The 15176-nt window shown below is 34.2% G+C and overlaps 1 protein-coding gene across 1 annotated transcript in view; it reads left to right on the top strand.

Moving 5' to 3' along the window:
* The first annotated feature begins 690 nt into the window (after positions 1–690).
* The window catches only part of nkain2 (sodium/potassium transporting ATPase interacting 2), a 203148-nt gene continuing 188662 nt past the window's right edge, over positions 691–15176 (top strand). Inside the window, exon 1 of the mRNA XM_051137749.1 lies at positions 691–1580. Within this exon, the coding sequence (XP_050993706.1) occupies positions 1527–1580 (54 nt within the window). The 5' untranslated portion in view covers positions 691–1526. The remainder of the gene's footprint in view (positions 1581–15176) is intronic.

Below are 15176 nucleotides of genomic sequence, written 5' to 3'. Positions count from 1 at the left end.
TTTGTTCTTATTATTTCTGGTCAGGTAGGTGAAATATTAGTCTAGTATGTTAATTAATACTGCTTGTATGTATCTTTACCACCTATTAACTTTAGTTTGTCCAAAAATTGCCTTTCCTGTTTACAAAGTCCTTCTCTATATGATTTAGCAGCTTCCACATGCTTGTCCTGTGGTTTAGACAGTATAAATTAGCAGAACAATGTAATCAGTAGTACATTAATCGTGTAATTCATGCTGATGTTTACATCTGAGTATATATAGCCGCGCATCCGGGTAACTGACCACACCGTGACATTTTTTTTCTTGACTGTTAGCTCTTAGCTATTCTTAGCTATTATAGCTAAAATTATAAAATTATTTAAACTTGAATCAATATTTAATTATTGATTATTATTATTTAGTGAGGATATGTACTACTAATAATAACACTAACACACGGGATAGTACAGTCAGTTCGTTATCGCAAACTAAATCCTATTAGTAATTAGCCAAAAAGCTACAGTAGAAAAACTCTCTTCAAAAGAACCTTTCAGCTATAATAATGTAAGCTTACGAAACGAATTGTTATTTCGCTAACAAGACCGTTTCATTGTAGACTTTGAAATCGGAGGGTGCCGTTAAAATTCAGATCTGGAATTTCCTGAGGGCAAATGAAGCAATTACAGCCCGTTGTATATGTGCGTCTTGCCCAGTGACCCCCCAACACCACACAGTCATTATTTCCATATCGTGTTGCTCTCACGCCCACTGAGAGAGGGAGCAGAGAGCTCATCCGGTGCATTGAGGGACGTCCAGGTCCTCATCTGCGCTCTGTACAGCATCAGCACCAGCCGCTGCGTGAGAAACAAACCGAGTCGCATCTCCCGCGGAGAGCAGCACCGTGTGCGCTTCATTCAATCTGGAGCGTCAGATGGTGCAAGATGCACCGCTTCTTTGTCCTCCTCTACACCCGGACTGTGCAAGTTAACGCTGGAAGACACCAATAGTAGTTGAAGGACCCGAGAAGACACGTTTGAGCTGCGCTTGGATTATTGTCCTCCCGTGGATTTCCTCCAGGACAGCGAAAGACGCGCACCGCGGCTTCCAGAGAAATAAAGCGAATCATTGCTGCCTAAAATGTGTTAATTCGCTTGCTTTCTCGCGAGGGAGGAGCACTCAGAGCGTAAACAACACAGGGTGGCTTTGTTTCTCAGACACGGACCCGTGGAAGATCACATTGACATGTCTTTCAGTGCTGGATTTGGAGCTATCGTTATTTCTCCACTAACTTAGGGAAGTGTTGTTAGTATCTCTTTGACTTTGCAGTGCACCTCAATTATACTTTTTTATTTAGCAAACACATGCAGTTCTCTTCATATCTTCTTCCTACATGGTGGAGCGCTTGGGATGCTTTTATCGGAAGGGCGTATTTGAGTCGCGTCTATCGCCTTTGGAGTGAAGAAAGACCCCTTTAAACCCGTTCCCTCGGCATTATCTTGTGGAGTTACAGCGACCCACGTGGAAACACGGACGCGAAGGAGGGCAAGATGGGGTGTTGCAGTGGTAGATGCACGCTGGCATTTATATGTGGCATGCAATTGGTAAGTGACAATGTTTAAGTAATTTTTAAACCTGCGGTGTTGTTGACTAGTTAAAGAATTTGAAGGATTTACCAACCAGCAAAATGCATTTCAGTCTAATAAAAAACTAGAAGCCTGATTGGAGTAAGCTTGGATGAAAGTTCACAGAGGATTTGAACCTACAACCTTTCAGGTGTGATATTACACAGTTGTGGAATTAGGTTTGGTTCAAAGATTCAGTCACTTGTACTTGTGCGAAAACTGTAGTTGTCTCCCAGAAGTGAACCTGAGAACTCAAGAACCCAAGTGTCCACCCGACAAGTGGTCAGTGATACGGCACTAAGATGTATGTGGCCGTGAGTAATCTTAGTGGAAATAATATGGGGCTATATGTGGAAACCCTGCCTCGTTATATTACACCGGAGGGCTGATGGTGCTCGTGAAGGCAAGGCTTGTGTCATTAGCCTGGGGCCACTATCATTTATGCCTATCTTCCCACTACCACGGGTCCTGACAGCCAATTAGGAGTTTTAAGTTAAAGAAGCTCAGCCAAGTCTCATTGACCTACTAACGCAGAAAACGATTACTTATTGCTTCTGCTAGAGCTTGAGTGGGTTTTTTAATCGTCAGAATGTTTTCTAATCTAGTCCCATTTGAAAAGACGATTTCAGTCTGGTGTTTGTACAGCAACATTGCTTGCGCTCTGTAAGAATTCACAGAGCTGAGTAATTGTACTCTTCCTAGACTATCTCTGTGACACCTTTTTGAATCACTCTTTCAGTTACAGTAATGGATAGTGGCCAGCGACAGTCTTGCCATGCCAACCAGCTGGCACGGTGAATCAGGCGTGCGTGATAGATCACATGACAACTGGCAAGAGGGACTACACTAATCCAAATGGACGTTTGTAGGTTAATGTATCACGCAGGTCATTAACCCAAGGAATCAGCCGTAGTGGGTGATGTCACCACCTGGTGTCTATTAATCAAACCTTACTCAGTGTTCATGACTAGAAGCGGGATGATGTCATAAGCGAGTCATTTGAGCTGATGTCACAAGCTTCCAAGTTACTTTCAAGTAGCTGTTAGTTTGGGATTAGGGTGGGTTTTGTTCTGTTTGTTGTAAAAACTTTGAGGGGCGTTTTTTCTGATCTGAGCTCTCTTTTGTCCTCTCTGTTTCTCTGACCTTTTCCGATCCTCTTTTCCCCATGTTTGCTACTATTCTGAGAGAGAGAGTTCATTCTGAGCACAACTAAAATGCCCTCAGTTGGATGCTGTTAAAGTTTGGAAACACATTCTTGTATTGCAATGTTTTGTATTTGTTCCTCTTGACCAACTCAGTAGGGGAGAGCAACTATATTTACTTTCTAGGTAAATCCTCAGTAATGTTCTTGCTCTGCATGAGAAAAAGAATGGTAATTGAGCCTTTTAATGTTCAAAGTCTGAAATTGTGAAGCATTTAAGCTTTATTTTATCTCCGTGTAATTGGTTAGAGGTTAACATAAATTGCAAATGCTCATATGTTGTCGGTAGCCGCCACATATGGTATCATCAGGGAGGTCGGGGCAATTTCCACACTTTTGTTTTAATCACATTTATTCCTGACAATAATACAGAAAAGTTCAGCATGTTTTTCAGCATTTTTGTGTATTTAAACCCTTTCCGTCCATGACTGTATGATTTTGAGATCCGTATTTTCACACTGAGGACAAGTGAGGGACTCATATGCAACTATCACTGATGCTCCAGAAGGAGTGTAAACTTTTGAACAGAATGACGGTGTACATTTTTCTTATTTGGTTAAATATAATTTTTATTTTATTTAGTACTGCCCTTTAGAAACTATAGAAGGTACTTACATGTTTCCCAAAAGACAAAATAAGTTAAATTTACCCTAATCTTCAAATTCCAAAAGTTTTCACCCCCTGGCTCTTAGTGCATTGTGTTTCCATCTGGAGCATCAGTGAGCATTTGAACCTTCTGTAATAGTTGCGTATGAGTCCTTGAGTTGTTCTCAGTGTGAAAAGATGGATCTCAGAATCATACAGTCACTGTTGGAAAGGGTTCAAATACACAAAAATGCTGAAAAGCCAAAGAATGTGTGGGACCTGAAGGATTTTTCTGAAGAACATTGAGCAGTTTAACTGTTCAGGACAAATAAGGGACTCATAAACAACTATCATTAAACAAAAAACACAGTTTTAAGAATCAAAGGTATGTAAACTTTTTAACGGGGTGATTTTTTTTATAAATTCAGCTATTATTTTCTCTTGTGGACTATATCTTACTTAGGTCAGTACTAAATAAATAATAACATGCAGTTTGTATGATCCCCTTTATTTTGGTAAAATAATTAACATTTTGCAGATTCTGCAAGGTGTATGTATGAAATTTCAAATGTATAATATTTTATTTAAAAAAGAATGGTCTTATTTGATTTATTTATTTTGTATTTTCTTTGGCACTGTGAATATATAGATTTAAAATGTGCAGATTAAATTTAGAGGGAATTAAGTAATTTGCTAGACCGCAAGAGCTCTTTTCTGAACCACAACAGCAAAAACAGTAGTTATGTAACTTAGAAATCAATATCTTTCTTTCTTTATTTCTTTCTTTCTGTGCATTAAATCTATGCAAATTGTCTGCAGATTAATTTGCTAAGAAACTAAAGTAGCAGATTGGCTATCTGTGTTCTTTAGTCAACCATTTCGGCCCAGTGATGTAGAGCCCCCTTGTCTCATCATGACATGAGTTACTGTAAATAAAAAGTTTGCTACCCTTTTGTTCTGTTGGAATGGCTGTAGAAAAACGAATCAAATGGAGCTAATGCATCCAGCCCTGCTAAATTACCAAGCAGACTGTTTTTATTGCCCAAAGCTATAACACAGATAAAATGTCCATAGTTAAAGCATTTATAAGAGTTTTCTCTCTGGTGGGTTTTGTGTCTGGTGAGTATAAATGCCTGTGGTTCAACAGTCTGGCCTGGAGGGCCAACACTCTGACATGGAACCAAAGAAAAGAATATTGTATACTCAAGGGATGTGTTTATAGAGATGCATTCATAGAAAGGACATCTGGTAAAATAGTTTGACTCTATTATGGCTGATGAAAAACTTGATATTCGTTGTCAAAGCGGTCCTCTTAACTTCAGCCTCTGACAGCCTCCCTATGGACCGCCTGATGCATATTGTACGCAAAGATGAATACAGCTGGTGATATCTGCCCGTTCCAATTGGCTGCCCACAAGGGAACTTCTGGGAATCAGGCATGCACTAGTTCTTTATCAGGCAGTCGGAAAGATTTGTTTACATGTTACCAGATTGCTGCTGATGTTGCGTGGCTCACGGCATTGAAACTCAAAGTTGTTCAAGAGTTTTGTTTTAGACATCCTTGTATCTTATGTCCTCAAGGTAAGGTCTGACTGGAGCCCTGTGATGATGGAAAATGCAGTCGGATTCAAGGAATCAAGTCATAAAAATGAAATTGACTATATTTTGCAGTAAATCAAAAGTAGGTCAGTACACTTAAATCAAAACGTGATATGAACTAGTGTCTGTGAATATTAAGCTGCAAAAATACTATTTAAATACGAATCCTGCATGCTGTGTGTCTCTGTGTGAATGAATGGCGCAGACGCATGGTTTAGTTTACTTTACACATACTAAAACACACTAGCGCTCAGTGTTTTAGCATCTGCCACCCCAATACAGTGCCTTGCGAAAGTATTCATACCCCTTAATTTTTTTCGTGTTTTGTTGTTGCAGCCTTATGTTAAACTGCTTTAAAAATACTTTTTCCCTCACATCAATTTACACTCAATATACCATAATGACAAAGCAAAAAACAGATTTGTGATAACTTTGCAAATGTAATAAAAATAAAACACTGAATTAGGTACATTGCAGAAGTATTCATACCCTTAACTCAGTACTTAGTACTAAGTCTTTTTGGGTATGATGCGACAAGCTTTGTACATCTGCATTTGCCAGTTATCTGCCATTCCTACCTCTTCACCTCTCAAGCTCTGTCAGCTTGGATGGGGGCTGGCAGACATTTTTAGGTTTCTTCAGAAATATTTGATTGCGTTCAAGCCAAGGCTCTGGCTGGGCCACTCAAGGACGTTCACAGAGATGTCTATAAGCCACTCTTGCTGTGCGCTTAGGGTCATTGTCCTGTTGGAAGGTAAACCTTCTGCCTATTCTGAGGTTCTGAATTCTCTAGACTGGGTTTTCATTAAGGCTATCTCAATATTTTGGTGCACTGAGCTTTCCTTCTACTTTACTTTTTGGATTTCATGAATATTTATGCAATGGAATAATTTGTTTTTTTCTAATACATTTGCAAAGTTCTTACAAATCTGTTTTGTGCTTTGTCGTTATGGTGTATGGAGTGTAGACTGAAGTGGGAAAAAAGTAATTTGAAGCAGTTTAACATAAGGCTGCAACATAAAATGTGAAAAAATGAAGAGGTATGAATACTTTCGCAAGGCACTGTATATGAGTACATGAAAACATGTATCTAGAACTGCTCTGAGAGTCAGTTCATGAGCATTTTACTGTTTCTTTTGAGAAGAACTATTGTCATATCATATACAAACAGAAACTCAAAGGTCTCTTCAGCAATCCGTCAAAATAAAAGTTCTGCTTAACTTAAAGAAACTGTGACAGAAATATATTACTTAATATAATGATAGTACCACTACTACTAATAAAATTATTAAAACATTATTTTTAAGTATTTCTGAGAAAAAAAAAAATAAATAAAATAAATTATTTTTTAAAATAAAATCAATTAATTAGAGATGCTTTTGATTGTTAAAACTCAATGAAACCATTAAAATGGAATCCAGAAAATTAATAGAGAACACTGAATTTTGTAACAATAAAACTGAATAAAAAAAAGTATCTTATAGGGCCTTAAAAATGTAATTTTTAGATAAACATTTAATGAATAGCTGTTAAAAAATTTGGGAAAAATAGAATTTGGGAAAAAATAAAACCGATTTCATAGTGCCCTGGCTCTGACCATGTGGTTAACTCAAATTTTGCTCCAATTTCCTTATTATCTTTCTATGTTTTTGTGGAAAACTGACGCGTCATTGTTTGAATGTTTTACCACTTTGTTGCACGCCAGTCTGTTGTTGTGGCTGTGTCGATTTCAGATTTATCTGCCTTCGCACACCCTTATCAACAACAGTTGGTCATTTTGCATGTTGGTCAGAAGGCTGTTTAAGTGGGCAGTTCTTGGCCTGAATAAACTGCAATATGCAGTATTTAGTGTTGAGAGTCAAAAATGTGGCTTTATGTAATCTGTATAATGTCATAAATATGTAAAACTCTTTGTTTCTAAACGATTTGATTGAATTGCATAATATGCTTATTAATCAAACTCATCACAATAAATCACATATCAATGTTTTCTGCAAAAAGAAAGAGGTGAATATTCTTTAAATGAGAATGGTTTTGTGGCAGAACAGTTGAATAGACATCACAGAAAGTGGCTTTAGATGTCAGTCAGTATATTGTTTGTTTTATTTCCCTGTTATTGAAGTCTACCACAGTCGAGAGCAATCCATTATGCAGTCGAGTTTGTCCATCTGTCCTTATTTATTTTGTGCTGTCTGCTCTCAGTGTGATTTGGCAAGTTTCCTCTAGAATTGCATGAGTCAGGGAGCATTATTAAATGTGGTCATTTTTATGCATTCATCTTTAAAATTAACTGTAGTAGAGTAACATGTTAAATTGATGTCCAGTAAACTTCAGAAGGACATTCAACATTTATAATTTAACTTTAATCAGCTTCTGCATTTGTCATTTCACATACATTTATGAAATCAGGTTTGGATTGTGTTGTTCATCCATTTTATTGTTTTCTTATTTGTTTATGCTTTTCTTCAACACCTTGTATTGTCATAGGAAACAAATCATCCTTAGCCACAAATGTATGTTTACTCAAATGCACCCAAGATTGATTGTTAACTCTAATGTAACCTTGGGAGTAAAAATAGAACAGGTAAATTGAAAAGAAAAAAAACTTGTTAGGTTAGATTGTCATTGAATAACAGATTCTTACAGACACCTGTTGTGCTTGAGGTCATAGAGTGAGTTCATTTCTAAACTCTCTTGAAATATTCTACACCTGGCGCTACACATACACATTTCTTAATTGGTTTGTTTTCAAACTCGTATGAATGTCTGCTGTCATTTTTTTCCTCTTGGAACAGCACAAAGACAAAGGTTTAATTGTTGTTTTCCTTCATCGTAATCAGCTGTGTGCAGGAGAAAGGCTTGTGCTCTTGAAATTAATTACTCTCCTGAATGCAGGTGATTTGCCAAACGTACATTTTTTTGAGGTTAATGCTGTGTGTATTTGATTGAGTTCGCCTGTAAGCGTGTAAAACTGCTGTGACAACTCTCTTCGTTTTCTTTTTTATTTGGATTGGAAGTAAACTGATTCCTAGCATACAGACGGAAAGCACTTTGAACAGTCGGTTTGCCAAACAAAACAATCGCATTGGCAGAATATTGTTCTAAATTGCTGTGCAATGCCTTTGTGACGTGACCTTGATTTCCCAAAACTGACAGATGGTTTAGGAAGCCGTTTTGCATAATGAATCCAAATATTTACATCTCATCAAAGCATTGATGCCATAACTCTAGCATGTGTAAATGAATGTTTTCGTACACCATGAATTTAAACTTGTTTATTAACTTAGACATTTTCTCTTACACCTCTACACAATTAAACAACGTGATAAAGCTATCTTTTTCATTAAATCAGAATTGTTGATTTTTTGGTTCTGTTACTTCCATGCAGTCTCATTGCTTTTTAATGTGATTCCTTGAATATTAAACACTGAATAATTACATTTATGCTTTTATCAGTTCTTGCTTTTTCTGGGAACCAAGCTCACAGCCACGTGCTACTGTTTAAGCTACATAAATGCTGCATTATACGATTAAAGTCAAAAGTTTACATGCACCTAGCAGAATCTGCAAAATGGTAATTATTTTATCAAAATAAAAGGGATTATACAAAATGCATGTTATTTTTTATTTAGTACTGACCTGAACAGGATATTTCACATAAAAGATGTTTACATATAGTCCACAAGAGAAAATAGTAGTTGAATTTATAAAAATGACCCTGTTTCAAAGTTTACATACACTTCTGATTGTTATTACTGTGCTGTTACCTGAATGATCCACAGCTGTGTTTTTTTGTTTTGTGATAGTTGTTTGTGAGTCCCTTGTTCGTCCTGAACAGTTAAACTGCCCGCTGTTCTTCAGAAAAATCCTTTAGGTCTCACAAATTCTTTGTTTTTTCAGCATTTTTGTGTGTTTCAACCCTTTCCAACAATGGCTGAATGATTTTGAGATCCATCTTTTCACACTGCGAACAATTGAGGAACTCATATGCAACTATTACAGAAGGTTCAAACACTCACTGATGCTCCAGAAGGAAAAGAGCCAGGGGGTGAAAACTTTTGAACAGAATGAAGATGTTTAAATTTTTCGTATTTTGTCTAAATATCATATTCTTTTCATTTAGTACTGCCTTTTAGAAGTGACAGAGGATACTTACATGTTTCCCAGAAGACAAAATAAGTTAAATTTACCCTAATATTCAAATTCCAAAAGTTTTCACTCCCCAGCTCTTAATGCATTGTGCTTTCTTCTGAAGCATCAGTGAGCGATTGAACCATCTCTAATAGTTGCATATGAGTCCCTCAGCTGTCCTTAGTGTGAAAAGATGAATCTCAAAATCATATAGTCATTGGTGGAAAGGGTTCAAATACACAAATATTCTGAAAAAACAGACTTTTTCCGAAAAACAGCAGGCAGTTTAATTGTTCAGGACAAACAAGGGACTCATAAATAACTGTGACTAAACAAAAGAAACAGCTGTGGATCATTCAGGTAACAACACAGTATTAAAAATCAAGTGTATGTAAACTTTTGAACAAGGTAATTTTTTATAAATTCAACTATTATTAACATCTTTTATGTGAAATATCTTATTCAGGTCAGTACTAAATAAAAAATAACATGCGTTTTGTATGATCCCTCTTATGTTGGTAAAATAATTAACATTTTGGAGATTCTGCAAGGTGTGTGTAAACTTTTAACCTCAACTGTATAACAGCAATAAAACAGCAGTTTCACATTCGCATGTTGCTGGAAACCTTTTGTGGCATGCTTGGTGCGAATCCATTGATTTGTTATGTAAGTAGGACTGTTGAATCAGATCGCTTTGTTTGCTAATATTTTCATGAGTTTGACAAAAAAGAATTGCAGATTGACAGGCAGGATGGAGGCAGAATAGGATGGTGAACAACTGAAGCTCTTTGGCTTTGTGACTGCGACTGAAGAGCTGCCTCTCAGGGAAAAGAAGTCCTTGATATTTGGCAAGTGAATTGAATTGGCTTCTCCACACCACAATCCAAATCTAAAAAGGCAGAAAGATTTAATGGCTTTTCAGATGTTCTAAATCATTCCCAGCTTAACAAAACCAATAAACACAAGTGGCGCAAACGTGCGGTGGGAATAAGTCTTTGCTGCAGGACATTTTTCAGGCATCTCTCCTTCCTTCGGCATTAAATTAACCTTTCTTTTCCCGCCCCGGATGCCTTTTTCGTAGTCGTGAGATTTCAGAACACAAAAGGTTACGCTGATGATACCTGTGCTGTGCTGCACGCTATTTGCCAGCTTCCCATTTGATTGAGGTGAGCCGCAAACATTAGCGGGAATGTCTCCTAGCAACAATAGGTATAAATGTTGGAATGCTGCCCGGTAGCTGAACACGGAGGATCCAGACTCCTCATAGTTGCCCTTTTGACCCGTCAAAGCCCAGAACAGTGCAAGTATTGCATTATGTGTATCATGATGCCTTTTGGCTGGTTTTGTGTTCTGAAGCTGTTTGATTTGAATTTGCATTTTATGTTCTTGGCACAGCCTTTCCAACCAAGTCGTTCACATAATAAATTGCACAAATCACATTAATGGTTATTTCGGGACAGGTTGTAGAGAATACAAATAGATTTAGAAAAAAATATTTGCCATTGGATTGGAAAGATCTCAAAAAAAAAAAAAAAAAAAAAAAAATATTTCAATAATATGTGGTGCAATAATTTATATGCAGTTTTTTTAAATAAATGATTTTATTTCAGCTACAACATTTCTCATTTCGGTGTATTAAATAACTAAAACAAAAATAAAAATGAAATGAAAACTATATAGACATTAAACAACACAAACTAATTAAAATGGTACAACAAAATGACAAAACATATCAACATGAATTTTATTAAAAAAAATATATAATTAAAAATATAATAGTATCTAAATAATACTAAAATAACACAATAGTATATTTAGAATGTATAGTATATAAAGTAATATACATTATAGGTAAAATAAAATATAATGATATAAATTTATGTTAAGTAATATGTCATAATATGTCTTGTCATGTTCATTATTTTATTTTATTTTATTATTTTATTTTATTATGTGTTTGGAAACATGATTCATTTCTTTAATATGTGGTGCAATAATTTATATGCAGTATTTTGTAATAGTTTATTACAATTTGGGTTATTATAGGTAACTAAAACCATAAAAAAATAACATTTTTACTTTAAATAAATATTAACTTAAATTTAATATAAAAATAAACACTATAAAAACTATAAAAACAAAAAAACTGTATATAAAATCCTAAATTATTATTATTATTATAAACATTAAACAATACAAATTAATTAAAATGACAACAAAATTACTAAAAATTTATATAAACATGAATTTTATTTAAAAAAATGTAATATAATTCAAAATATAATAGTGCCTCAATAATACTAAAATAACAGAATAGTTTATTTACAAAGTATAGTATATAAAATAAATAAATAAATAATATAAATTATAAATAAAATAAAATATAATTATATGAATTTATGTCAAGTAATATGTCATAATATGTCTTATCATATTCATTTTTTTATTTTATTTTGTGTTTGAAATCATGATTCATTTCAATAATGTGATGCAATAATTTATATGCATTTTTTGCAATAGTTTCAGGGTTATTATAGGTAACTAAAACTAAAACCATAAAAAATATATATTTATATTTTCATTACTTAAAATAAATATTAACTGAAATTTAATATTACAATACTAAAATAACACTGAATAGTTTATTTAGAATTTATAATATATAAAAATATCAAATCATAAATAATATAAAATATAATAATATGAATTTATGTTAAATAATATGTCATAATATGTCTGGTCGTATTCATTTTATGCTGTCATGTTATATTCCTTAATTTTTTTTCTCATTTTTACTGACTAAAATGACACCAAATTTAATTGAAACTAAATAAATAACATAATGTAAAACCAAATATTCCAATTTTATATATTAATTTAACTATTATGAACATTTTAACAACCACAATAGTATATATATATATATATATATATATTTTTTTTTTTTTTTTTTTTTTTTTCCACAAACCCATTTAATTATTGTCATGATGCAAATTTAATTTAATTGTCATCATGATGCACTTAATCTCTTTTGATTGTCATTGACAGTTTAATTAATTCAGCATTTAATTTTGTTGACAGGTTTAACAGGGTTTTTTTTAAAGGTAATTCTATACAGAAATTACACATTGCATCTTTAATGCATGTTTAATGTCAGTCTTTGAACACATTTGTGAATGCTGTTACATTCAAGCTGTGTAATCTATTCCATTAATTAGTCTGTAGGATTGACAGCCTACCGATTCTCTGCTTGCTTGTCGTTGCTTCTGTCATTCTCGTTAAAACCATCGAGTTATTCACCGCCACACCCGACGGTCGGCAGCCTCATTTTGTATCCGGCCACTTTGCGAAAGTCGTTTTACGGTAAAGTTACCTCACTTTGCATCTGGGAATAAAGCCATCATCTTTTGCGGTTTGGCTGTGTTTCAGCAAACTTTGTTAGAACAACATCTCCCTAATGCGGTTGCCTATAGTTTTTGATCTAATAATAAACAGTCCCTTGTGTTATTGTCTGAAAATACGAATACCCATAACGCATTTGTATCACCTGTCTGATAAATCCTCTCCGTTGTTGCCACAGCAGAAGCGTTTTTACCTCTGACTGCAGCGGTAGAGCCTAGAGGATGTGATCCCATGGGAATACAGACAAAAGCGCTTATGTGCTTCAGCAGAACGAAACGAGGCAGGCCAGTAGAATGGCTGTGAATAAAAGCTTTTTTTGCTACATAGCTTTGTATGTGTGTTCAACCGTAGTTACAGTAAAACTTTTTTTTTTATATCATCCATTCTATTCTCAGACGCTGTTACTTTTATATGCAGTATAGCATTCACATCTGTGTTTAATACAGATATTATATACAAAATGTGAATTTCATGACAGTCTTTTCCTGCTTCGCTTCTTGTAATCTATTTTCGTAGAGTGCAGATAACATAGTTGAATGACAGTATTTTAGCGCATGATATTGTGACGACATCTCCCTTGATAGTTTGCAGCCAAGACGTGAAATGTGATCAAGCTGGAGTGAGTTTCTTCTGTTTGCTTCATATGCCTACAAAGCCTTCAATCTGACACATTCATTTAGCGTGGTTAATTATAGAAAAAATGAATCATGCCTACTGAACAGATTTGGAGAAATTAAGCATTACGTTACTTGCTCGCCAATAGATCATATGCAGTGAATGGGTGCCGTCAGAATGAGAGTCCAAACAGTTGATAAAAACATCACAATGATCTATAACACATCCATCAGTTAAGATAATTAAAGCAAAATGGCATATTTTTATTAAACAAATCTATAATTAAGAAATTTTCAACTTCAGTTGCTTCTGGCTAAAACACGAATCCTCTAATCTTGCTTTATCCAGTAAGGTTGTTTTGTTTGAATAATGAGAGAAATATGCACAAATACAAGTGAGAATAGTCAAAAATAGTTTTAAACAAGTATTTTGGTGAATTTGATGTGAGAGGACAACAGGAGATGAGCTTTTGCCTGGAGGAATTATTATTATAGATTATGGACTTGATGTAAAAATGTTGTAATGGTGGATTTGTGTCTTACAAACATTTATTTATTTATTTGTTTTTTTTTTTTTTAGCTACCTAGCTTCACGGGACTGGTGTTGTGTGGATAATTTGTGGATTATTGTAAAATTTTTATCAGCTGTTTGGACTCTCTTTCTGACGGCACCCATTCACTACAGTGAATCCATTGGTGAGCAAGTGGTCAGTTTCTCTAAATCTGTTCTACTGAGGAAACAAACTCATCTACATCTACACTGGATGGACTGAGATTGAGTTATGTCTTTGAATGTTCTCAGTTGGGTGATTTTCTCAGCGAATATTGGTATGCGATGAATAATATTACACCAACTGTTTTCTATTTTAGTTAAAAATTTAATGTGTTTTCAAATTTTCAACTTCATTACTCCAGCCTTCAGGGTCAGTTGTTCTTTCAGAACTCATTATAAAAGCTAAGTTGGTGCTCAAGAATTATAATCTTTTTTTACTGCTTAATATTTTTGTGGAAGCTTTGATACTTTTTTTTTTTTTCTACTAGGGATGCACCGAAATGAAAATTCTGGGTCAAAACCAAAAAATTCAGTTGGCCAAAAACTGAAAGCAAAAATTAAAATGCTTTTTAAGTTATTTATTATTTATTAGTTTATTACTTTGTAGTTTAATTCCGTAATTGTAATAAAAACTGAATAAAAAAAAAAAAAAAAACTGCACTGATAAGGGACAACACAAACTACGAAAACATATTTTATTGCATAAACAGCTTATACATAGAAAAAACTTACATTTTCGATTCATCAAAGTAACACAATAAAATTGGACTGAAAATAAATTCATATTAAATATCTCTACATTGTTTTTATTCAGTTCTATGAAACAGAATCAGATTTAAAAGATTTTTTTTTTTTTTTTGACTAATTATCCAAATAATGTATAGTTCTACAAAGCTATTATGATCAGAGCATGTGAGCAGACCATATATTTTTGGTTCATATTTTTAACTGTTTTTCTTTTTTGGCAAAAAACCCGAAAATGCCGATATTTTTTTTTGCAGCCGACAGTTCGGTGCATCCCTAGATTCTGTGATGAATAGAAAGTTAAAAAGTTCAAAACAGTATTAATTAAGGGTTGTCGGTTGATTACAATTTTTAATCTAATTAATTACATAATGTTTTGATTAATTAATCTGAGTAACTGCAAAATAAATTTGACTGTGATAATACCCACAAAAGATTATTTAAAGCTATTTTTGTGTTAAACGAGAAAGTATCAAGTAGACATATTTAATTTGATTCAACATGGAATTTATTACACATGGGGGTGAGAGAGATTTAAAAATTTTTGGTGAAGTATTCCTTTAAATGTTTTTATTTTTAGTCTCTTTTTTAATGAAATGATGCTCTAAATAAGAAACAAAATAAATCTGCCAGCAGGTGGCACTAAATGTCTTTATGAGTCATTGATACATTCGATTCATTCAAACCGCTGATTCATTCAGGAATTAAGTAAATGGCTCCCTTTATGAATGGGCTCTTGAATCATT

The sequence above is a fragment of the Labeo rohita genome, chromosome 20 (assembly GCF_022985175.1).
Source record: "Labeo rohita strain BAU-BD-2019 chromosome 20, IGBB_LRoh.1.0, whole genome shotgun sequence".
In the NCBI taxonomy this organism is placed as follows: Eukaryota; Metazoa; Chordata; class Actinopteri; order Cypriniformes; family Cyprinidae; genus Labeo; species Labeo rohita.
This window is presented reverse-complemented; position numbering and strand designations above follow the sequence as displayed.